The following is a 25,172-nucleotide window of genomic DNA, read 5'->3' as shown; positions in this document are numbered from 1 at the left end:
AGGTACAAGATGGAAGCTGACATTTGTTGCTTCCATTGTCATTCTACTGCTACTTCCTTAGGGTTCTGGAGCCTCTTCTATGAGCACTGCCTTTCCCCATCCCCCTTAACTGCCAAGGTCCAAGTGAGATCTAATCCCAGGGACTCATATAGGCAGCCACACCTGTGGTTTGAAATATTCTTTATTTTGTAAACATTTGTGTTTAAAATAGATGAACCCTGCTCACAATTCATATACTGGACCCGAGACACAGTACACAAAGTTCACCTTCACAGGGAGATGGGGGTGGGGGCCTCAGGTGCAGGTGGCGCACCTGGGGCTGGGCTGAGTCTCAAGACAGCAGGTGCAGAGGTGGTGAGGAGTAAACAGGTAGGAGCGCCTGCTTGGCAGTCTGGGCCAGTGCCTGATCCCAGGCCACCTCCTGACTGGGGAAGTTTAGGGGTGAGACTGACTCTGATACCTAGTCAGCAGAGATGGACCCCAAAACCACAACCCTCCACCTGCTCCCATGCCTCTCCCCAGTTGTGGCCTGTGTGGATTGGGCTAATCAGTTCATAGAATCTAGACCCCATGTTTTCCCTCCTAGAATTCCTAGGGTACAGTAAAAATATAATCCCTCTGTCCTGAGCAAGCTAGGAGAGAAAGACAGTGGTGTAAAGTAGCAATTGTGATCCATACTTTGGACCCAATACCCAATATAACTTTGCCTTCTGAAGCCCCTGGCTGAGGGCACATTGACCTCCTCACCCCCCAGGGTGATGCGTGTCCTGATATTCAAGGAGTCAGTCCTTAAGGAAGCATCCCCAGCCATGCTTAGGACTTTATCCTGGAGTCAGCTCTCCACCCTCCTCCTTTTCCTCCTCTCTGCTAACCTATCCCCACTTCCTATATCCCAAGCTACCCTCTCCTGGTCTCTCCTGATCTGATAGTTTAATTTCTTCCCCACCCCTTTTTTGGAGGGGTCAGGAAGTGGGGCCTTTAATCCTTCACATGTGTGTGCCCTGAGTTTTGGGCCTTAATTAGTGAATGTTGAATGTTCAGGTCTTCATTTTTGCCCCAGGCTCAGCCATGCAGTGCAGAGTATGTAGCTTAGGAATGATCCTCCTCCCTAGGCTTCTTCTGCCATGGGAAGTGGGGAAGGTTACTAGGACTGGTAACTGACCTGTTCCTTCTTTCAAGGGCCTCTGTCAAGCTACTCTTAGGCCACATGGGGTTAAAGAAACTTCTTTCTAAACAAAGAGCTCAGGAGGAGGGAGTCTGTGTCCCTCCACCTGTGGCCACAGTGCAGTTGGCAAATCCTCAAGCCTCCTATTCAGGAGCTCGAGGGGCAAGACGAGCACTTTGTCTTGACTGCTGAAGAGAAGGGCACCAAGCATTTCTACCCAGGGCCTATTTTCCTTCTCCCTACGAAGTCCCTGCCCTACTCCCACAAACTCTGGGTTGCAGGAAAACCTTGTGGGTTCAATGTAGGCCCGCCAATGTGGTTATGTCCCTCTCGTCTGCCAGGAGGCTGTGGGGACGTGCCTTTCTTACACATGAAATGGAAGATGGGGCCCAGGAAGCCCTGCTGCTGCCATACTCCCAGCTGGTTTGCAAACTGCAGTCTCAGGCCTGCCGTCCTGTGCTCTTAACCTGATGTACAGGAGCCAGTCCTTCACTGTCAAGCACTCCCCTTCCTGGGGGTGTGGCTGGCTTCAGTATCACTGGCCCCAGGGCTCTCCTACCTTGATGTTGCCCCTGCAGTGCCCTCAGGCCCTGGTCTCCATCTTTAAATTCAGGAGCCCAGGTGGGGAGAAATCATGTACACGCTGCATGGGAGGTAGAGAACAGAGGTGACTTCTTATCCCTGCCACCCCTCATCGTATTGTTGTTTCTTCTCCAAGCTCAGTTCCCCCAAGAGGCAGGTGGGCAGGAAGCCATGCAAAGCCAAAGCTGGGGGAGTGGATGGGGAGAGGTAGCAGAGCCCCAGGCTCGAGGCCCACCATTGTGGTGTCTCCTTCCTACCTTGAAGTTCCACTTCCCCAGATTATCAGTGAGGCAGGCCCATGGCACAAGACTGGATGGGGTGGGGGGTGGGGGGAAGAAGTGCCCCATAGCCTTGGCTCACCCCAAAGTGGGGTTGGGGTTCTCCCAGGAGCAGATACGGCACAGCCCCATGAGTCCACTCTCTTGGGCAGGTTTTGGAAGAAAGGGAAGAAGGAAGCTGCACCAGCAGCCACACAGCAGGACACGAGGGAAAGGGGTGAGAGGGGTTCTGATACAAAACACACCAGAGGGGAAGGACAGAGAAAGAGAAGTGGGAAGGAGAGAGAAAAAGCAGAGAGGAGACGAGATGCACTGAGAAAGGAACCTTAAAGTGGTCTGGACTCCAGGCTTGGCCACTGTCTGGGGAGCTCGGGGTGGGGAGACAAGGCTCGCAAGCACATTTGGGGCTCATGGCATGCCTGCAGCTGGGGAAATGGGCTGGAGGACGCCACTCCAGGGTGGAGGGGCTGGGGCAGAGGCTGCACGGAGATGGCTGCTCTCAGGGCTCAGCAGGGGGAGCAGCAGCTACTGGTACTCCATGGGTCACCCACATGAGAGGAGAAGCAGGGCAAAGCCCAGGCCCCCTGTCTGCCTGCAGGCCTCCGGAGGGGAGGGGATTGTGTGAGTGTACCACGCTGGACCCTCAGCACCAGCAGGTTTTTGAAGAGTTCTCTGGGCCCTCAGGTTTGCCCACATCCTCCTCCAGCTCTGCCAATGGCAGCTCGCTGCTGGCACGTGTTCGGAGACCATCCAGCTCCTTCCTATGGGCCTGCAGCACCAGCTCTGTCAGACGCGTGAAAGACTGGGAAACCAAGGCACACGCATTAGTCTGCTGCCCCCTCCCCTCGCAGTCCTGTAACTGCCCAAGGGGCCAGGCTCCTCTTTGCCCCCCTCTCCTCACCTCCCCTCTCTGCTGGACTGGGATCCAAAGCTCTCACCTCTTTAATGTTGAGGTTGGTGCAGGCACTTGTTTCATAGAAGTCCATGCCATATTCCTTAGCCAGCTGCAAAAGACGAACATTCCTGAAAGGGAGTCAGTAACGGAAGGGAGGTGCCCACAGTCCCTGGCACATACTTCTTCTACTGCACTCACAGCCTATGCTGTGTTGTGACAATTCCTCAGAAGAGATGACTCTTTGGACAAGACGGTGAACGAACTCCTTCTAAGACACAGGTGAGCAGAGAATGGGAGAAGATGCCCCACAAATACACAGCCCACCTCCCCGCACACAGACACACACACTATGCCCCCACTACTTCATGTTCTGTGTCCGGATGCAAAGATACCAGAACATGGTGGCAGTATGTCCAGTGAATTAAAAACACAGGCTCTGGAGTCAGACCCAGACTTGAATACCAGTGCTACCACTTAACAGCTGTACCATCTTTGACAGGTTACTTTTCTCTAAGCCCCAGCATTGTCATCTGGCAGGGTGGGGAGAGAGTATCTATCAACCAAAGTTGTGAAATGATTAAAAAGGGTCATGTATCCAGCATTCTTCAATGAACTAGAACAAATAGTTCTAAAACTCATATGGAACCACAAAAGAACCCAAATAGCCAAAACAATCCTTAGAAGGAAGAATAAAGCGGGGGTGATTATGCTCCCCAACTTCAAGCTCTACTACAAAGCCACAGTAATCAAGACAGTTTGGTACTGGCACAAGAACAGAGCCACAGACCAGTGGAACAGAATAGAGAGCCCAGATATAAACCCACACATATATGGCCAATTAATATATGATAAAGTAGCCATGGATATACAATGGGGAAATGACAGCCTCTTTAACAACTGGTGTTGGTAAAACTGGACAGCTACATGTAAGAGAGTGAAACTGGATTACTGTCTAACACCAAACACAAAAGTAAACTTGAAATGGATCAAAGACCTGAATGTAAGTCATGAAACCATAAAACTCTTAGAAGAAAACATACGCAAAACTCTCTTGAATATAAACATGAGCAACTTTTTCATGAACATATCTCCTCAGGCAGGGGAAACAAAAGCAAAAATGAACAAGTGGGACTACATCAAACTAAAAAGCTTCCATAGAGCAAAGGACACCATCAGTAGAATATAGAGGCATTCTACAGTCTGGAAGGATATATTCATAAATGACATATCTGATAAGGGGTTAACATCCAAAATATCTAAGAGCTCACACGCCTCAACACCCTAAAAGCAAATAACATGATTAAAAAATGGGCAGGGGATCTGCACAGACACTTCTCCAAATTCAGATGGCCAACAGACACATGAAAAGATGCTCCACATCGCTAATAATCAGGGAAATGCAAATTAAAACCACATGAGATATCACCTCACACCAGTTAGGATGGCCAACATCCAAAAGACAAGCAACAACAAATGCTGGGGAGGATGCGCAGAAAGGGGAACCTTCCTACACTGCTGGTGGGAATGTAAATTAGTTCAACCATTGTGGAAAGCAGTATGGAGGTTCCTCAAAAAAACTAAAAATAGAAACACCATTTGACCCAGGAATTCCATCCTAGGAATTTACCCTCAGAAAACAGGATCATAGATTCGAAAGATATATGCACCCCTATGTTTATCGCAGCACTATTTACAATAGTCAAGAAATGGAAGCAACCTAAGTGTCCATCAGTAGATGAATGGATAAAGAAAATGTGGTACATATAGATAATGGAATATTATTCAGCCATAGAAGAAAACAAATCCTACCATTTCCAACAACATGGAAGGAGCTAGAGGGTATTATGCTCAGAGAAATAAGTCAGATGGAGAAAGACAAGTATCAGATGATTTCACTCATCTGTGGAGTATAAGAACAAAGCAAAAAGGGAAGGAACAAAACAGCAGCAGACTCACAGAACCCAAGAATGGACTAGCGGTTACCAAAGGGAAAGGGGTTGGAGAGGGCCTTTCTGCTTTTCATTGGCCTTATTCCCTGTGAGGATCTTCTGGACACCTTCTGGTGCATACTAGGGTGGGAAGGGAGGGATAAGGGGATTAAGGGGCATTATGATTAGCACACATAATATAGGGGGGCCACAGGGAAGGCAGTATAGCACAGAGAAGACAAGTAGTGACTCTAGCATTTTGTTATGCTGATGGACAGTGACTGTAATGGGGTATGTAGTGGGGACTTGATAATAGGGGGGAATGTAGTAACCACAATGTTGCTCATGTGAAATGTGAGCATAAAATTGTATATCAATGATACCTTAATAAAATAAAATAAAAGGGTCATGTATCTCAAAGCACTTACTGAGCACAGGGCCACACATGGAATGCTCAGTAAATACTATCATTCTACTAGGGTTTGCCTCTACTTGCAAATTATCTAATGACTATGTATTATTTTTTTAATACCAAAAAAACCATTTTATTTTAAGTGCTAATGGAATGCTATTGACTGAAGAGAGAGAGAAAGGCTCTTGAGGCCCATGAAGTGGGTGGGTGACTCAGTCTCAGTATCCATCTTTCTTTCTGCTCTCTGGGAGAATGGGCTCCCTCTATGCTAGGACATTCCCTCAGCACTATCCTCCTACCTTCTCTGCCCCATGGCCCCTCCATTCCAGGCATAAGGAGAAGAGCGAGGGGATGTGGAGGGGATGGGATGGCTGTAAGAGCAGCCACACCTGGGTGCTGCTAGCAGTCATCAACTCTGAGTCCTTCCTCTTCACTGGCACCAGATGAACTCTTAAGCAGAGGGTCATCCTGCTGTGGGAAACTTGGGAGCTGGGAAGTTGCTGCCCCAGAGGTCTTTGTTTCAGGATGGACCCCAGTCACTGTCCTGAAGGACAGAAAGTGAAAACCCACAAGGATGGCAGCTCATGCAGTATCTCCGGGTGCCATGGGAGTGTCAGGGTGCCTGATGATGTTGACAGAATCTTGGGTCCCAGCATCCATGACTGGCCCTGGAAGGCAACGGGAGGCCCAGGGATGGATCCGGCCAGCTTACTTCCACCTACCTGCTGCCCTTGCTCTCTTCCCACCTGCCGTTTCTGCTCTTCATCGGCTTTATTCCCTATGAGGATCTTCTGGACACCTTCTGGTGCATACTAGGGACAAGACAGGCAGAATTGCCAGTGAGTGCTACCTTTCCCTCCCATCTCCCCACCAAAGTCTACACTGGCCTCCACACCAGCACCAAGCTTAAGAGCTCAAGGGCAAGTCGGCTTACTGGGTACAGATGCCAGGCTCCCCCAAGTACCATGGCTGACCCCAGGGGCCCCAGAGGGGTACTGTGGGGACAGCTTAGGATAGGAGACCTCTACTACTGGTGCTTCCTTGGGATGGACAACTGGGGTCTGAGCTAGAGGACACATGACTTTAGTCCACTCCCATTCTACAGAGGAGGAACTGGGCACTCAGAGGGGTCAAAAGGCTTCCCCAAGGCTCCACAGCTACTGTGGCAGAGCCAAAATGATAACCCAGTCTCACAATGCCACCAGGTCCTGAGATTTCAAAAAGGAAGCTGGCGACAGGGTAGGCTTCAACCTAAGTTCCCTGCCGGGGAAGAAACAGCCATAGGCCTGGAGGGAGCAAAGCACAGAGGGCATGGTAGCTTGGGCTTGCTCCCCATGTCTTACTCACCCAGAGGTCTTCGTCCAGGGCTGTGGAAGCCAAGTTGTCCTGGTAGTGTTTGCCCGCCAACCCCAAGAGCTTCAGCCCGTCCCATCTGGCCCTCACTTTGCCTTCCCCTCTGAGGTGCCCTTTCCCCACCCCCGGCAGTGAGGTGGCATCTCCTACCTCATCCACATCACTGACCCACTTCATGATGTGCTGGTAAGAGCGCTCGCTGCTAATATCGTAGACTAAAAATATTCCCTGAGAGAGAGAAGGAGCGAGAGATGGGGGCGGGAGAAGCACAGAGAGACAGTGCATATTCATGGGGCCACAAGTGAGGGTGGGACCTTAAATGCTGGGTCCCACTCTCCCTTCTCCCTGATTAGTATAGTGAGGAGCCCTCAGCACCCAGAAAGTCTTCTTTCTCATACCCCAGAGCTATGGCTTCCTAGGCCTATCACAGAACTCTCTGAGGTAGGAAGGCACAAAGTACTTTGCCCTGGGTCTTTGGCCCATGGTGGAGGTGGAAGTTGAGGGAGAGGGTGGGGACTTGCCTGTAGCGTGAGCTCAGAGGATAATGGACAAATGAATGAACAATGAACAACTGGAAGACCACCCGGCAGCTGCCCTCCCTGGCAGGCAATCTGTGGGCCCTGCTCTGGGGGTCAGTGGTGCAGATACCTTAAACACCCAGAGCTGGGGAGGTGGGTGGCAGCATCTCACCTCTAAACCCTGAAAATGGTGGCTCACCTGCGCCCGTCGGTAGTACTGCTTTGTGATGGTCTGATACCTCTCCTGCCCCGCCGTGTCCCTGCGGTAGAAAGCCAGTCCCTTAGAGGTGCAGGGACCCCAGAGGCAGGTGGGGAGGGGAGGTGCAAGAGCTGGGAGACCCAGTGCCCTTGCAGGAAAACTGGGGGGCTGAAGGGTGAAAAATCAGTGGATCTTTGGTCCCCGAGGGGATGTGAACATACCTGATCTGCTGAAAAGAGGCCTGCTTATCTGGTGCTGACAGGGCTTATGGGGCCTCGTCAACTCTATCTGTAGGGGCCACAACCATCATTGGGTCTTGGACAACTCTCTAGAATTTGGCCATGGTATCCAAGAAGGATGGCCTGCTGCACTGAAGGCACCGCCCATACCATTCATTCTCAAATTGGGAGGCAGCTCCAAATGCTCCCAGGAGCATCAGGCCAGAGCTGGATCAGCCCCCTGTGGCCACATTGGGAACTGCACGTGCCGTGCCAAGGGACTCCCACCAGGCTCCCACTGGAAATGATGGGGTAACTGGCGGCCCTCCTAATCCTACCCATTCGGCACAGCCCACAGGTACAGCCTTATTCTGAGACGAACCCACAGTGCTTAGTTTGCCGGTTCCTTCTAATTCCTGCTTTTTGGTGATCTATGGTCCCATAAAGTTTCTTAGGAAAGAGATCAGAGATTAAGGCTCCTAGCAGAAGATGGGCTTTAAGACTTCTGCTTCTCTTTACATAAGAGGTGCCCAGTTTCCCCAGATGAGGCCTTGGAATTTTTACACCTGGCGGTGGCAGCTAGGGCTCAGCCCAGGGGCCTCTCCTCCTACACCTGCCGCCTCCCCCTACCCAGCTCACCAAATCTGTATTCGCACTTTGATGCCATCCACCTCTATGGTCTTCATCTTAAAGTCAACACCTGGGAAAGAAAGAGAGCGATAAAGTTAGGGAAAGTACCTGCTGAGAACTGAACAGCAAAGGCCCAAGGTGCACACACTGGAAGGGACTGCCTTAGTGGCATGAGGAAAGGGCCTTCTTGAATCACAAACAGACCCTAAGGAAGTATCCAGGGCACTGAGTGGGGCCTCCCTTCTTCTTCAGTGAAAGTTACTAGCAGGAAAAAGCTCAGGGGACAGAAGCAGAGCAGATGCGAAGGAATCCACTCCAGCACTAACCTCACTTAGCCCCAACATGTGTCTTACTCTACTCATGAGTGAAGTCTTCTATTTATACTTCAGGAGAGAACTGCTTCTATTTATCCCTCCTGGAGCTCGCATCCCTATGAATAGCAATCCACCTCATTTGCTGGTTTTTTTCCTCTACCTTATTAATAATAAGCAGGGTTTATAGCACTGTCATGAATGTGGGGAAGGCACAGATCATTGGGAGAAGACTGTTTCAACCCCTAGGCACCTCACAAAGGCCCACCAGGGAGAAGGCCCAGTGGATCTGCCGTTAACCAACCCCTGTTCACCAGAGGAGACGTTGTTCACTAGAAGGAGTATGGGCTCTGAAGTCATGTCTGAGCCTGACTCCTGACTCTGGCCACTTAGCTCGCGACTGTGACTTCAGGGAACCTTGCTTCTCTGAGCCACCATTTCCCCATCAGTAAAATGAGGACATTGCAACCCATTTCAGAGGGTCGCTGAGAAGACCAAATGAGATAAAGTGCCTGGTACCTGGTGGATATTCAGTCTATTGCTATTATCCTTATAACCTAGTACAGTCCTGCACAGAGGGTGCTTGTGAGTGACAACCAAGGCTCAGATGAAGAGATGTCACTGCAGGGAGGGAGAAGAAGATAAACAGGGTTCTCAAGCCCAAGGGCTTGAGCAGCTAAGCTGCCGTAAGATACAGGAAACATAAGGGATTGGGCAAACCAGCCCAGAGCAGGAACATAATTGAGCAGCAACAAGAGAAGTCAGCACCATGGGCTTGAAAGTAAGTGATGAGAGATGGGAAGGGAGGTATTTTTATAACCACGCCTCTCTTCAGCCCTATCTGTGCCCAGTGATTAAAGAGCTATGTCTGGTAGGTTAATTAAGCTTAAGTCTTCGTGTACTCCCTGGGGACATGTCAGAAATGGGCATCATTAACCAATTTTCAGGTGGAGAACATGGTAAAAGCAGGACTGGTAATTGTCACCAGGCTGCACAGCCCTGAAGAGGTGTCCTTCAAGGTGCCAGCATGACGAATACCACCGCCATTCAACATCAGCATGAACGCGTAACCAGTGGGAATGCTTCTCCCCTTATCCATCCTGTCCCCAGCTTTCCACAAAGACAGACAGATTAAATTCAGCCTCTTCGCTCTCTACTGAGACCAATCATCACTTAATTAGAAGGGAAAAAAAGATTCAGAATGGACAACACGAACTAAGTCAAGTTGGTCAGACGTGAATCATTCTTCACCAGCCCAAGCTGATTCATATCTGCTGAGCTGTACTTTTCCAAACGGGCAGCATCTGGCAGTTGCTCTTCCAAGTGCCGAGAAAGTGAAGAGGAGGAGGGTGCAAGAAGGAGAGGGGCACCTGGCCTTGGTGGGCGCAGTAGCATGCTCACCCCTCCCTGGACAAACAGTTGTCAAGAATATGCTTTTTCCCAATATTTGGCATAGAAGGGAATCAAGAAATTCTTGTTCTTTCCTGGTATAGTGCCTTCTTTCTGAGGGAACCGTAAGTTTTGTTCATTTTATAATAAGCCTCGCTCATTCTTATACTAGCCAAGCAAGCCTGGTCAAGGATAGTGCCTTGTGCAAAGTGGCCACGAGTTGTGTGTTGGGGGTCGGCGGGGTAGGGGGTGGGTCTACTTCCTTCACTCCACAGACTTCTACAGGAACTTACCTGCCCTGCACACTGCTAGGTGCCAGAGAGGGTGGCAAAAAAGATGCAGGGTCCCTGACCTTAAAAAGCTTAGAGGAAAGCAAACGAAGGCCCAGAGAGGTAAGATAATTAGCCCAAGGTCAGCACAGCAAGTGGCTGAGATTCACACACAGGCCTATCTGATGCCAGAGCCTATGCTCACCCCACCTACCATGGTTTCTTAGTGGAATGAGAGGACAGTTGTGTGTTACCCAGACCCAAAGCCCTTAAGGTAAGTACACGTGTTTCCTGTTTCTCCTTGATCCTTGAGAAGGGCTCAGCTGCGAGGGGGACTCCCAACACTAGGGGAACTCTTCCTAGAGATGAAAGCAGGCCGTTCGTTAGAAGACACAGGACCAACAAGAAGACAGGCAGCCACCCTGGGAGTGAGCACTGGGTTCAGGTTCCTCCCAGCCTCCCTCACTTAGCTGTATGTGCAGGGGCCAAAGTTGGAGAATTCTGGGGGCTCAAGGCACCCGACACACCCCACCATCTTACAATAAAGGTCCTCCCAACACCCCATTACAATTTAACATCTCTGAGCAGTCAAATGCTTCGATTTTGGCTTCTCAAACACACAAAGGAAGAAGAGAGTACATTTCAGCCTCCTGAGGGATCTCCCTCTTCTAATTAAGCCCCCACACACCCTGAACTTCCCACTGTGTCCACCCTGGCCCACTGTGACCTGTGCCCATTCACAGCCCCTTCTATCCTCCTGCATGGCTGCTGGTTTTTTCTGTGACTAGCACTGCAGGGCAGTCAAAACACTGGCCTTGTCTGTTGCCTACAGACTCCTGCTTCCTGCCTGAGCTGGCCCTCCCAGAGGCTCAGCACACTGTTGATTCAGATGTGCGCTCACCCATCACATTCCCCGCAGCCACCATTCTCCTAGCTAGAGGTTCAGCCCCAGTGCACCCCCTCCCCACCGCTGTGCACTCAATCAAATTCCCTCTCCCCACCTATGGTTCTATGGCCAAGATGAATGCCTGATGCTGCCTTTCCTCTGAGGCCTACATCCTGTCCTCAGAATTGTCCTCTGTTCCCTCCACCTTTATTGGGCAAGAGTCCTCTATCCTTCCCAAGTCTCACTGCTCAACTGTTTTCATCAGCCCCTCTGGATGCACATCCTAACAGCTGGCCCCTCTTCGTTGCATTGTCAGACTCTATGGGAAGAGAGATTCTTCATCTACTTCCATCCCCAGCATCACCTCATTCTGGTTTCTCTGAGGCAGCACTTCTGAAACTTTAAGGTGCACACAGATCACATGGGGATCATGTCAAATGCAGATCCTGACTCATTAAGTGTGGGATGAGGCCTGAGATACTGCATTAGCTTCTAGGTGAGGCTGATGCTACTGGTCCATGGATCACCCTTATGGCAGCGAGCTTCTAGGAGACTGGCTCTCAAAGTGAGGTCCCCAGATCTCCAGCATCGGCATCAGCCAGGACTTGTGAGACATGCAAATTCTTGGGCCCATCTCAGATCTACGCATTCAGACTTTTTGAGGGTGGGGCCCAGGGACCTGTATTTCAACATGCTCCCCTGGTGATTCTAATACATGCTGACATTTGAGAATTTGTACTAAAGCTTTGTATCTGAAGTGTCATATGAGGCAGCATGGGAGTCCTCCCGTTCTCTAGGTGAGCTTGGCAGATGCTCAGCTATAGAATCATGTGGGGTGATTTAAATAAAAAATGCTGTTCCCTTGACTTGCCCAGACCTACTGAATCAGAATGTGAGAGCAAGGCCCAGAAGCCTGCATGTCTAACAAGGCAATGAGTGATTTTTCACTAGAGCGAAGTTTGAGAGCTGTAATATAGAGAAGCAGCTACTATCGGCATTAGAGTCAGAAAGACCTGGGTCTGAATCCTGATTCTGGTACTTGCTGTGTGACTGTGAACAACTTTCAACTTCTCTGTGCCTCAGTTTTCTTCTCTGTGGAATGAGAATACCACTGGCCTCCTAAGGGCTGTTGTGGGACCTGATTTAGACAGTGTATGTGAGACACTGGCACAGAATAGAAGATAGTTCTCTTACTCCTAGCTTCCCTCCACTGAATAAAGGCTTCCTAGGAAACAGCCAGGAAAACAAACCCAGAGAACCCTTGATGGAGAAAGGATCACATAGTTTAGTGCCTTGCTATTCCCCTACCCTTGCTAGTCCAGGAACCAGCAGCGTGAACACTGTCAGGGAGCTTGTTAGAAATGCAGATTCCCCAGGCCCACCCAGACCTATCAAGTCTCAGGCACACTTAAGTTTGAGAACCACTGTTTGGGCCATCCCCAGGCAGAAACACACCCAAGGTTTGTAATAATCCTCAGCATTACAGCACACCCCCAGCTAGGGAACGCAGAGCCCTCAGTTCTTATGCCAGCCTATAAAGAAGCTATGAGTGGGGCTTATCATCATGAGGCATTGAGAGGCCAAGTAACTTACCCATGCCCCACATCCTGTGGCTGAGCCAGACCTGGAAACCTGCTCTCTTAACACCCACCCAGGGCACTCCTCATTCAACCAGGGGCCTCCCAACCCTTAGAGGCTGCAGAAACTTACCACCTTCCCTACCACGTGTGTTCTGGTGTGAAGCACGTAGAAGTGAAGTGGTGGGCACACATGGAGCAAGCCCACCATAACCTACCTTCAGGGATTCCCTTGCCCCTTGAGACAGTTCGCGATTCCACTAACCCCAGTGCACCACCCTGGACAGTGCCCGCTTCCTTACCTGGGCATGGGCAACAATGAGGTGTGGAGAAAGGAGCAAACCTCCTCCACACAGCTTCAGTAGACATTTCTGGAGGCACTGGGAGTCCAAGAGGAGAAAGTCAGGAAGCCCTAGCCAAGTGCCTCAAGTATGACAAGCAATTCATCGTGTTTTCTCAGTACCTCAGATATGTCAACCGCGGTGTTCACCACACCCAGTGTCCATTTCTGGCTGGAACCACCCAGCCCAAAGCCTCTGTCAAGGAAGCAGGGCTGGGCGCAGTACATTCCTTGTGGACAAGCATCTCCTAACTGGACAATGGGTGGCTATCTGACCTAAAGGAGGCCCATCAACAGGCCTGCTGGTGCCCCACAAGGAGACCTGGCCCACAGGGAAGGGAAGCTGGCTGAGCCATTCAAACTGGCTCCCCACATGGCACAGAGGGGACTGGTCAGTCAGTAATGAAGCACAGGCAGACTGATGTGCAGAGCAGCAGATATGGCAAACCTGCTAGCCAGAGTGTATCCTAGCACAGCCACCCCTGCCCACCAGCCCCACCTTCCAGCCCCCGGGGTCCTCATAGCACATCCCCCTTCCTTAATGAAGCCAGGAGAGCCTCTGGCTCTTCTAGCAACAACCCTCAGAAACTTCCAGGTCACAACCAGGCCTGAGAGGGACGGGGTAGGGGGAATGCACTGGCAGCCACCGGGCTCCTAAGGTATCTCACCTTGGGCCATAAAACGGAGACTTGCTTACTAGTAGTGGAGGGGCTGTGACGACTGGAAAGGAGGGACGAAGGCACATCCAGGGGAGAGAACACTCCTTCCCCTCACTGTTTGCCTCCAAAGAAAGCCTGGAAGGGCATGGAGGAAGTGTGTCTCAACAACAGAGTGGCATTAAGAACACAACTGAAGGTCAGAGTTGGTTCCCACACTGTCTTTACCTATGTGGTCTTGGGAAAGCTACTTAACCTCTCTTTTCCTCAGTTTTCCAACCTGTAAAATGGGAGTGACAATTCCTAATGTCAGAGAATTTTTTTAAGGATTATGAGATAAGGTATAAAACCCATAACATAGACGCTTTACTAAATGTTAGCTGAAGGGGGATGAGATGAGGGAGCCCAGGGTCACAGCTTAGGGAACAGGAAGGGCTCTGAGAAGGAGAAGGGGCTCATACTGGGGAGAAAGGAGGGTGGGGCCCAGGGGTGAAACAAAGGGCCAGTGCTAAGCTGGAGTGTTTTCAACAAAGAGAAAATGCCACCCATCTTGGAGCCCAGACGGTCCCCAGAGTCTGGCTACCACCTCAATTCTGGCACAGCTAGGGTGTGCCTATTGTCAGGCCAGCTCCTCACGGGTTAACGTCAGGTGCCAGCATGCCTGCCTGCCAGGTGCCACGTGCTTTCAGTGGAAACAGGGCTGTCTGGGTGCCACATGTTATCACCACAATCAACTGCAGCCCAGAGGACCAGCAGTGTGACCTGAGCCCTTTCATTAGCAATGAGATGCCGCAATGGGAGCAACATAATACGCCTGAAACCCAAGGCAGACACCCAACCCCTGGAGCCATGCTGGCTCAGTTTCCAAGCTGAGTCCCAGGAAGGCCCCGGCGACCCTGCAGGAGACCAGCATGCGCTGGGCACATGGAGCTCATGCAGCTTGTGGCAGGAGGTAACTTCCAAAGAGGTTGCCCTGAACAACCAAAACAGGCTTAGGGAAGGTGCAGTGTGCACCTCAGGAAGGTGGCAGCCTGACTGTGCCATCTCAAACGAGACATCAGAGTAATCCCATTTCAAAATCCCCTTCTCTCAGCAAGAGAGAAAACCAGTAAGGCCAGGAGCAAATAACACCTATTTTCCCCCTAACTGAGGGACAAGTGAGGGGAAGGACAGGGAGGACAATATACAGAGGGGAGCGAAGACACAATGCTCGAGATCCAAGACAAGGCTCCTGGCACACAAATGTCCCTCATACCAGTTAGGTGAAGGGAGTGGGGGGGGTGTCTTTGCCCAAACCTGCCACTTACCGATTCCTTCCTCCCTTCCTCCCTCCCTCTCTCCCTCCCTCCCTCCCTCTGTTCCTCCCTCCCTCCCTCCCTCTGTTCCTCCCTCCCTCCCTCCTTCCTTCCCTCCTTCCCTCCTTCCTTCCTTCCTTTCCTCCTTCCTTCCCTCCCTCCCTCCTTCCCTCCCTCCTTCCCTCCTTCCCTCCTTCCTTCCTTCCTTCCTTCCCTCCTTCCCTCCCTCCCTTCTTCCTTCCTTCCTTCCTTCCTTCCACCCTGGGACTTGCAGCCTCACTGTCTGCTGCACCATATGCCAGCTAACTCCCTTCCCTTCCTTGGCAGCAGATGGACTATCCCTCAGGGTGGCCTCATTCTGGGGAAAAGGTGCACCCAGACTCTCTGAGCAAATGAACTGGTCAGCATTCATGCCACCTCGCTCTGGGGGGATAGGAAGCAGAAATAAAAGAGGAGGCCCTGGTCTTTGGTAGACAGAATCCTGGTCCTCTGAACTCTAAGGCCATGGTTTTGTTGTTTTTTTCTTAGCTGGTTCTTTTTTTATTAAAGTATCATTGATATACAATCTTATGATGGTTTCAAATACACAACAGAGTAGATCAACATTCACCCATATTATCAAGTCCTCACGCCCTCTGTAGCGGTCACTGTCTATCAACATAGTAAGATGTTACAGAGTCATTAATTGTATTCTCCGTGCTGTACTGTTCCAAGGCTATGTTTTAACTTCCAGGACACTGAGGTCTGGGGCTCTGATTTGGATACCCACCTACAAAAAGTCTGGAGACCTGAATGATGCCCTATCCTCCTTTCTAAGATATAAGCAGGTGAGTGTGCATGCGTGTGCACATACACACACACACAACCTCAATGTGGAAGGAGAGTGGTGATATGGGGACCAGGACAACTCTGGAGGCTACCACCTTCACATAAAATGTTGAAGGCCCAGGATCCAGAAACCCAGGGGCTATTATCATGTAGAAGGGTTTTGCAGTCACACAGACTCCCAAGGTCTTGGAAGGAATGTGTGACCCCAGTGCCTGAACCCTAAGAGCATCCTACACTAGAGCCCCCCACAAGGTGGTCCTGGAAGGTCACTCCAGCAACATGGCTGAGCTGAAGGGCATCATCTGACACCAGTAGTGACCCTGAGTGGCCAGCAATACTGACCTTAGTCAAAGGCACTGACCCCTTGTCTCTGCATTCATCAAAGAAGACCCTATTCACAGGGATCACAGGAGCCACTTTCTCCTTCCATGAGTTGTACTCCAATGACTTACTTACCTGAGCAGAAGACCTAAAAGCTACTAGAAACTGATCACCCCATGCAGAGCTTTTCTACTCTCAGATCCAAACACGTGTGGCATGTGAATTTTTAATTGTCCAATGAGTCCCAATAAACCAAAAAAAACCACTTGTAACTGCCTTCGGAGAAGAGCAAAAGTCCTCTAGGAAAATGCATGTGTGCATTCATTCATTCCTTCAAACAGTTATTGAATGCCTACTACGTGCCAAGAACTAAGCTAGGTAGTAGCAGACACAGCAGTGAGTAAGCCTTGAAAAAGATCCTTGTCTTCAGAGAGCTCCTAACAGATAATAAACAAGTAAACGAATCATTAATTTCAGAGAGTGCTAAGTATTAAGAGGCAAAAACAGAGTAACAGAGTAGAGAGTGAGGAATCTGTGCAGGCTGCTTTAGATTGGCTGGTGAGAGAAGACCTTTTAAAAAAGATGACATTTGACCTAAGTGACACGAAGGGCAGCAGGGAGAAGAGCTGCAGGATCAGGGCCCCAGGCAGGGGAAGCAGCAAACATTGCTCAGGCAGGAACATGTTTCCTCAGGAGAGCAAAGGCTGAGGGACAAACATTCCTGTTTCCTCTGCTATGAAGAGGGAAAACACAGCAAGGTCCTTCCCTCCTCTGGGACCTCCTGGGGACCCACACTCATTCGTGCACATGTGTGTGCATACACATGACATGGAAACTTGTTTGGAGGATCTAACCTGAAGAATGTACCAAGAAACTTCTCAAACACTAGCAAGGCCAGCTTGAGGACTGCTCACCCCCACCTTGTGATGAGAGCTCTACACTGAATGGCTCCCATGGGTAGAGCACACCATTCCTGTGCACATAGTAGGCACAGAGTAAATACTCAAGAAACATCAGTTCCCTGCCCCTTGCCCTTCCTACTGCTGCATGCACAGACCTCCACAGGTCTCTGTGACGTGTGCCGTGTGCTCGGCTAGCCCTGGCCTGCTCCCCTGACGTGGGCATCATCTCCCTGAGCTTCCTGCTGAGTGTTCAGTGGGCACTGCTGAGGCAGCCAAGACCTGCCAGGCAACTGACCACTCACTCCTCCACCATCCTCCTGAGCCTCTTCCCAGGCATGGTCATGTTAACAGGCAGTAGAAGGTTCCAGGAGGAGGAGACGGGGGCTGGGAGCCTCAGGAGCACACATCTTGGAGGGGTTGCATCTGCCCTCACACAAAGCCCACAGAACAAACTGCTAGCAAGGATTTCATTGAACTTAAGCTGGTGGGACCATAACCTGGCCACTACCAGCTGGCCCAGCCAGGCAGAAGAGCAGCAGCCCCACAGCACCTTCTCTCCCACCCCTTGCCCACCGGGGAACCCACTTAGTCTTCAAAGACCACTCACATGTCACTTCTGTGAAGCCTTCACCAACCTACCCAGGAGGAATTCATCGCTCCTGTGACTCCAAAGCATTTGGACACTACTCTAGCATAATATTCTGGTTGTCTGCTTGGATGCCTGACTCCCCAGCTGTCTGCACTGTTAGCTCCCGAAGGGCAAAACAATATCTTATTCACTTCCTATTCTACTTGCCTAGCAGGAGGTAGATACTCCTTACATGTCGTTCCACAAAATTGAATAAATGAAGGAAAAACATGAATGAGAGGGTGAGTGAATAAATGAGTGAATGAATTAAGTCAGCACATTCCAGAAAAGGTCAGTGGAATAAAATTTTCCTCAGGGAAAAGCAAACAAGGAATGACCCACATTTTGAAGCCAATGGTCGACTCTCTCTACAGATCCTCTATAGGTCTATACAAATATCTACAGACCAAAATAGTAATAGGATGGCAACAGTCAGATCTCATCCTGGAAGGCCTCCCAGCCAGACTCCTCAATCACAGTCCCTGACTGTCTCCCAGAAGGTCCTGTCAAGGAAGCTGACTTGGCCGACAGCAGGAGCACAACTGTCCCTTCATCCCAGAGAAACTGGAGGAGTGGGGGATGACCAAGTTAGGCCACCTGATGCCACCACTTGAGCCAGCACTTCTCTCAGGGCCTCAGTTTCCCCAGTTATAAAATAAAACTAATGATTAACCCTTCCCTCCTCAGTGGGAGAAATTAAATGTTCAGAAAGCTCTGTGGCTCTCTTGACACAGAACATTGCCCAGGCAGAATAGCCAAGGGGAAGTCAGAGGCCTGTGCAGAAAATTGGCAGTTTTTGAGGAAAACAGGCACAAATATTAGATTACAGAAGAAGGCACTCTGAAAAGAACTGGCAATCAGGGTAGATGGGTAATGGCCAAATGTCGACTTTCATGTTATAAAGCTCATCACCAAGCTGCCTACAAAGCAGGGAGGAGGACGGGGGAAGAAGGCAGCAGGAAGCAGCTCAAAGCTGTGGGGGGATCTGCAGAGCTGTGACTGGGGCACAGGTGTAGAGCAGCTGAAAGGAAACCCTCTGAGGGTTTCAAAGCCATTCCCAGGGGTCACATCCTTGGAGAAGGGGGTGGGTGGAATGGGGGCCTTGAGGCAGAGCCAGCCCAGCCTCTGGGTCACCTCTCTCCCTACTCCTCCATACCCCAACTTCCTCACCAGCTCATTCTTCCTTCCCAGGCCCTGGCCCTGCCAGCACAAGGGAGGAACTGGCACCCAAACTGAAGTGAAACCAGACCCTACCCTGTGCTCCTGGAGGCAAGACGGTGCCGACTCCTGTCAGTTTTGCTCACGCTGGATCCCAGCTCCTCACATGGCACCCGGCAGAGTAGGTGTTCAGTAAGTAGTGCAGAATGGCTGAATGTGTAAGGATGGCCTCAAAGCACATTATTGACAGTTTATTAACTTTCTTATGAGCTAGGAATAATAATAACAATAATAATAAGATTATGATAGCAGCTACCATTTTCTTGAGGGCTCTGCCAAGTGCTTTGTGCCTATTAGCCTCTGCAACCTTTACAACGAGCTTTAAGAAAGATTCTGTTACCATGTTCAATTGCACAGACATGTAAATTGTCTGAAGGTGGCAGAGCCAGAAAGGCCGTGGGGATGCTCACGCATGTCAGTCTGCACCCTTTCCATTCTACTCCTGGCTTCTTCCCTTCCCTTCTGTTCTGCAGGGCCTTGGGAACAGGGTGGGAAGAGACATGTCCCAGGCTGCAGGGAGCCCAGGCCTCCCGGTGCAGCAGGGCACACGGACCCACCCTGGGCCTCCTGTGGTGTACGCAGCATAGCCACACAGCTCCTCATGGTCTGGGGACCCTGAGTGCCAACCATACACCCTGTGTTTGTTAGGCTCCCCAATTCCTGCCCAGATCTCTCCCTGCAGTCCTTTCTTGGCCCTCTCCCTCCCTCTTAGTCACCACAAACCCTTCCCCCAGGCAGCCTGCACCAGTTCAAGCCAAGCTTCCTGAGAAAGGTGATCCTGCAGCAGCCAGGCCAGCCAGAGAAAGCAGCCTGGAGCCCCCGCAGGGGGGTTCAACCAGTCAGACTGGAAATCACAGGCTGCAGCCTTGCCTCCTCCGGACCCCAAAAGTGGCCTTAAAACAAAAGCTCCCACTGGATGTCTGATCAAATTCCTCATCCCTCACCCTCAGCCTGCCTTCAGCAAGAATCCTGTCAAGTCCATAGCCAGAATCTCCCTACTCATGATGTTTCCTCTCAGTAATTTTCCGTCCACTGACCCTAGCTCTGCTCCTTATAAATTCCCACTTTCTTTGCTGTAGTTGGAATTGAGCTCAATCTCTCTCTCCATACTACAAACCTCATTTTAGTAGTTCTCCTTGGATAAAGTCTAGTCTATAGTTAAAAAATAATAATAATAAGTAAAACAAAAATGTCCAGAGGTCAGGTGACAGGTCCAAGCAGGGCAGACCAAGAATGGGAGGGAGAAAACCAGTAAAGCAGTCCTTCAGCTTGCATTAGTGGCTTACATGTCACTCCTGGCTACGACGCAGAAAGGAAACCAAAGGTTCCCTGCACACAGATGTCCACAGAGGACAGGACCCGGTGTCCCTGCCTGGGCAGGCAGCACAGGTCACATGAGGCCCTTCAGAAGTTGCCAGGTGGATGGGTTGGAACCACCCCACTTCTGGAGGGAAGGAGAAAAGGTGTGGAGTCTGGTAGGGTGCCGCAAGATGGGGAGGGGAGTGCAGGAGAAGGAACTGGCTGAGAGGCCCCTTCATGCCCAGACACCACCACAGCCCTTACCTGGTCTCCCTGCTACAAGTCTTAACCCACTCTTCCAGCCAACATCCCAAGTGCCACTGTCACCACATCATCCCCCAGCTCAGAGACCTTCTATACCTTTGCCAAGGCTCAACTTCCTCCTCCTTAGCCAGGCCCTCAATACCCTCTGTCCTCATTCATTCATTAACAATATTTATTTATGGAGATCATTCCTGGCCCTGGCCCAGTATTATGAAAACAAAGAGGATTAAGATTTGGTCTTGCCCTCAAGGCACTTACAGTGCAGTCCGGGAAACAGAGAAACACAGAAATGTTCTCACTCTTCCCCTAAAGACTCCTTCCTATTCTAGCCAGACTGCCCAGAGTCCCAGGAACACCCCCTGAATTTGCACCTCTGTTGTCTCTGCTCCTGGGACTCCATCTGCTCCTTCCCTACAGGAACCGAAAAGCAGCCCATGCTGCAGGGCCTTGGCTTCTTCCAGGCCACAGGGCCCCTCCTCTGACCTCTGGAGCACTTGGTGGTGGCAGCAGCACTCAGGATCCCCTCACCCTGTCACTGGCTGCCTCATGCACACCTCATACCACTGTTGCTGCTGATAATGACTGTAAGACCTCTTTCAGTAGTAACAATAATGATCATAACTGATCCCTACACTGGAAGTTGCTGCCTGGGGCAAGGATTTGTGGTGGCTGAGGGGGAAGGAGAGGGCCTGGTTATCTCACTGTGGCCATAACCCTTTTTGCCTGTCTGTATCTTGCTACTAGACAACTAGACTATAGGCTTGTGTGAGCAGGAAATGGTGGACTGAGTATGTCTCTAAAATGCCTGGCACGGGGCTTTGCAGTGAATGCTTAATGGCATTAGGAACGCCATGGCACAGATCCAGCTCAAGGCCACTTGCCCACCTGCTGATGGAAAAGAAGAGAGGAAGTCAGTGACTCAGCCTATCTAGGAAGTCTCCTCACTATTCCCTGGCAGGCCCTTCCCTGGAATGTCACAGGCTCTTATACAAAATGGCATAAACAGTAAATCACAGAAGTGTCAGCCTAGATGATAGCAACATGATCCAAGAATCTGAATTCAGTCTTGGCAGTAACTGGTGAATTGCCTCACTTTCCCCATTCACAAAAGTAGCCCTGGGAAAGGTGCCTAGATCAATGTCCAGCAATGGTAAAGGAATGTGCCTTAGACAAGGGTCAGCTTGAGAAAAGTGACCACATGCATCACTCATCTTGAAATCTCCAGCTCTCAGTACTGAGCTTAGCTATAGGACACTTGTATTTTTTGAATGGATAAATTAATAAATATTGATGACTTGTTAGAACCCATCTTCTTGGCTCCTTGATTTGTGTCCTGGATGCCGCTTCTAACTCCATGGGAAACTTTCTGGATCATCAAAGGCAAAGCTTCCCTTGACTCTCCAACTCTGTCCCTAAGTCTTACTTAATACTGAAAAGCATGCCCAAGATGAGGGAGTGCCTTCGTAAGCTTTAACAAGAACCCATATAAGAAACCTCAGTGGGTAGGTTTTAAAAGGCTGTTGTGAAGAAAGACAGGTTTCTCTCTCTTACACGGAACTCAAACTTCTAAAGAGTCATCTGCATCTTGGGGAAAGGTGGACCCAGCCATCAGAGGCGCAGGATGAACTAGAAGAGCTGTCCTTAGGTTTTAGGTCAATACACTAAGGACCCGAAGGGTGCTGCAGAGACACCCCACTCAGTGGTTCACCTCTGCCCCCCAACAAAGTGGTCAGCCCCAGAGAGATTCTGAGGAAGCCCCTGTGACCTGTGAAGGCAAACTGCACAGTCGCTTACCTGTGTAGCAGAGGAAGGAGACTAAGATGGGAGAAGCAAGGTGGAAGAGGCATAAGGAGACAGGCTGGTGATTAGCAATACCGGAGCAAGGGACTTAGGGAAAGCATGAGCCTCAGAGGGCCAGGTTGGTATTTTAGAAAAAGCAGTTCCCTCATTTGTGGGAAGGGAGACACATCTCTTGGAGGAGCTAACTCCCCTACAACACTGAGCCGGAGCCCAAGAGCTTCTGAAATGAGGTAGATGAGTAAAGCTCTCCAGGGACAACCTCCGTCACTCCTAGGATCTGAACTGTGGCCAGGATATCAGGGTGCAAACTACTGCTCTTCAGGCAAAAGCCAGGGGCTCCCCAGGCAGCACATAGCCTCAGTGACAGTTCAGCAGCCCTTGGCACCAGGCCCATCTAAAAACAGCCACTGCAAGTTTCCTTAAATGCTAACCCACTGCCCTTTGTCCCGAAGCCTGCAACCTCAAGCGCTCATCTCCCATCTGGTTCCTCAGCCACTCCCTTGCTCACTCCCAGGCCTTTCCCCAATGACCCCTCTTCCCTGAGCCTTCCTGAGGCATGCAGCCTTCTGCTGGCCTCCATACCCTTCCCATCCTCTGAGATTTCTCTCATCCAAACAGTGGCCTAGACTTGGCTCCCGGACCTCCTAGGAGGTCCCCTGAGAAAGAGGATTGCATCTGTTTCCTGACCCTAAATCCCTAGAAGAGAGTGAAGCAAAAAGAGAATGAGACCCTAGGAGCTCAGTGATGATGAACAGTAATAACAACTAGCGTTTATCCAGCTTCATCACATGTCTGACTTTGTGCTAATGCTTTTACCAACATTATCTCACTTAATCCCTACAATACCTCAGGAGGCAGGTGCTGTTATTATTCCCATTCTACAGATGAGACTAAAGCTCAGAAGCCTAAGTCATTGATATCCAAGGTCACACTGCCCCCAAGTGAGGTTTCCAGGTCTGTCTGGAACAAAGCCTGCCTCTTAACCACGCGGTTCTCTTCCTCCTGGCTCTACCTGCTCCCTCTTCTTTCCTGGCAGTGTGTTAGGAGGGAGGGCGGAAGCCTCAAATGGAGGCTCTGACAGGAGGAGGATCTGTACATTGCTGAGGCTACTCCCGGCATCAATCTGGATCCTGTTGGATGTTGTTCCCTCTAAACATAGGCTCCAGCATTGCCAGATCAAAGCTATGTGTCCTAAGGTGGGTCCTGCCTGCCCTCTGACCCCCTGATCTGGACAGGCATCCGGATGTTCCTCATCCTCCTCAGCTTCCTTCAAAACAATGCTTCAACCACCTGCTCTTCTGGATCTGGCTAATAAGCGCCCTTTCACACACATACACTCTCACCTTACCTGCGCCCTCCTCCAGGTGTCCCACCTTGTGGCTTACCTTCTCAACAGGACCCTGGAAACTCAATCCCGTTGGCCCCTTCCTTCCGCCTCTCTTCCTGCTCTGCTTCACATGGGGTGACCCCTGAACTGAGGGTACCCAGTGACTCAGTGACACCGCTCCCCATCCTGAGCCCTCTTCCCAAGCACAGGCTTCACTTCCCCTCCCCATCTCCACCTGGGGGTGTAGGGATGTCATTCCAGTGGCTATGATCCTCGTTGCCCAGCTCGGGGGACCCAGGCCTAACCCGCCCCGGATCTCTCGCGTGGATGGAAGGCTTCCCGGCGCGAGGCCGGAGGACCTACTCATGGTCACGGACAGCAGCAGACAGCCCCTCACCTCCAGGAACTGAGGCTCAAGCCCCCCACCCTGGGATTTACTCCCTCGCCCTGGCCTCCCGCGCCGCCGCTTCAAGCCAGAGACGGGCAGTTCCTTCCGGGCTGCGTAAGGGGAAGGGGCCGCCCGGGCAGGTGGAGGCGGCGGGAAGGTGGGGCGCCCCTCCGGCCACCGCCCCTTACCGATGGTGGAGATGTGCGAGGAGTGGAACTCGTTGTCGGTGAAGCGGCACAGCAGGCAGGTCTTGCCCACCCCGGAGTCCCCGATCAGCAGCAGGCGGAACAGCACATCGTACTGCTTCGCCATGGCTCGGGCCGGCGGGGACCGGGGGCTGCGGGCGGGCGGCGGGCTCAGCCCCGCTCGGCCGCTGCCATCGCGGCGCGCGCCAACCCAGGGACGCCGCGGGCGGCGAGGAAGAAGCCGCGTCGGCCCCCGCGCCGGCCTCGCGCGCTCGCTGGGTGCCGGGATGCGCGGCCGGGAGGAGAGCGCGGCGCCCCCGCCCGCCCCTTCCCCTGCGCTGCCGCCGGAGAGGGGCGGGAGCGCGCCGGAGAGCGGCGACCCCGCGGCGGGGGCGAGGCCGGCGCGCGCTCCCCGCCCCGAGGGTGCCCCTCTCAAGCCCTCCGTGCGGGCCCCGGGGCCCGGGGGAAACGTTTTGGGTTTTCTGCGGACATTCTGAATGAGGGAGTTGGGGTGAGCTCCAACCCAGCCCACCTCTACCAAACTCGGATTTCGGCTCTCATCACTTCTCCCCAGATCCATCCCATCCCAAGCCGGCCCTGCTCACTCCGCCCCACCGAGCACCCCGCCCCTGCAGGAGCCCGGTAATGGTCCGTCCTCACCTGGGCTCACCCCGGGGCCAAATGTCTCGATCAGGGTCTGAGTTCAAACACCCGTCTACTCAGGAAGTCACCGTCCCCGGGGAGCACGCCAGAGTGTTGCTAGAATTCTCCTTCTATGCCGTGCGGCTTCCCGGTAACCCTGTGTGACTGTCCGTCCTCCCCTCACCCCATCCCAGGTTCTTTCTCTTTAAACGGGAAATATGTCACTCACTTCCGTACAGGATGAAAAGATAATTATAAAATTATTTCTAAATGCACAATCCTTTGTTAATATTGTTTGGGGTCTCCGTTTGGGGTCTAAGCTGCTTAGATAGGTTTGGAGTAGGTGCTTAGAAATGCCAGGACAGGGTTTCAGACCTCTAAGAATTTTGCTGGTGTACACCACTGGCACCAAAGAATGAATAACCTCTTTCAAGACCTTATTTAGGGCCACCGAATGTGTTAGCACCAG

General features: G+C 51.4%; 1 protein-coding gene across 3 annotated transcripts; it reads right to left on the bottom strand.

Annotated features, from left to right (window-relative positions):
* Window positions 1–165: 165 nt before the first annotated feature.
* On the bottom strand, window positions 166–24,877 carry RAB15 (RAB15, member RAS oncogene family). Of its 3 annotated transcripts, none has more exons than XM_037006239.2 (7): window positions 24,722–24,877; window positions 8,188–8,248; window positions 7,331–7,391; window positions 6,764–6,841; window positions 5,983–6,072; window positions 2,964–3,029; window positions 166–2,827 (listed from the first exon to the last, which is right to left on the bottom strand). In XM_037006239.2, the coding sequence occupies exons 2-7, from the start codon at window positions 8,232–8,234 to the stop codon at window positions 2,669–2,671; spliced, it is 501 nt and encodes a 166-aa protein (XP_036862134.1). In that variant the 5' UTR covers window positions 8,235–8,248; window positions 24,722–24,877; the 3' UTR covers window positions 166–2,668. The 3 variants fall into 3 exon arrangements, with proteins under 3 accessions (XP_036862134.1, XP_017515901.1, XP_017515902.2); XM_017660412.3 differs by lacking the exon at window positions 24,722–24,877 and adding an exon at window positions 24,065–24,406; XM_017660413.3 differs by lacking the exons at window positions 6,764–6,841; window positions 24,722–24,877 and adding an exon at window positions 24,065–24,681.
* Window positions 24,878–25,172: the final 295 nt, after the last annotated feature.

This window comes from Manis javanica, chromosome 8 (genome assembly GCF_040802235.1).
Source record: "Manis javanica isolate MJ-LG chromosome 8, MJ_LKY, whole genome shotgun sequence".
Classification (NCBI taxonomy): domain Eukaryota; kingdom Metazoa; phylum Chordata; class Mammalia; order Pholidota; family Manidae; genus Manis; species Manis javanica.
This window is presented reverse-complemented; position numbering and strand designations above follow the sequence as displayed.

Bases quoted from the DNA above. Each gene is read 5' to 3' on its own strand.
- RAB15 (XM_017660413.3), bottom strand. From the start codon at position 24,641: ATGGATCTGGGGAGAAGTGATGAGAGCCGAAATCCGAGTTTGGTAGAG. The intron at 8,249-24,064 runs GTAAGGGGCGGT...TTTCTTTCCCAG, and splicing joins CTCGCACATCTCCACCATCG to GTGTTGACTTTAAGATGAAG. The intron at 6,073-7,330 runs GTGAGCCACCAT...TCTTGTCCCTAG, and splicing joins AGTACTACCGACGGGCGCAG to TATGCACCAGAAGGTGTCCA.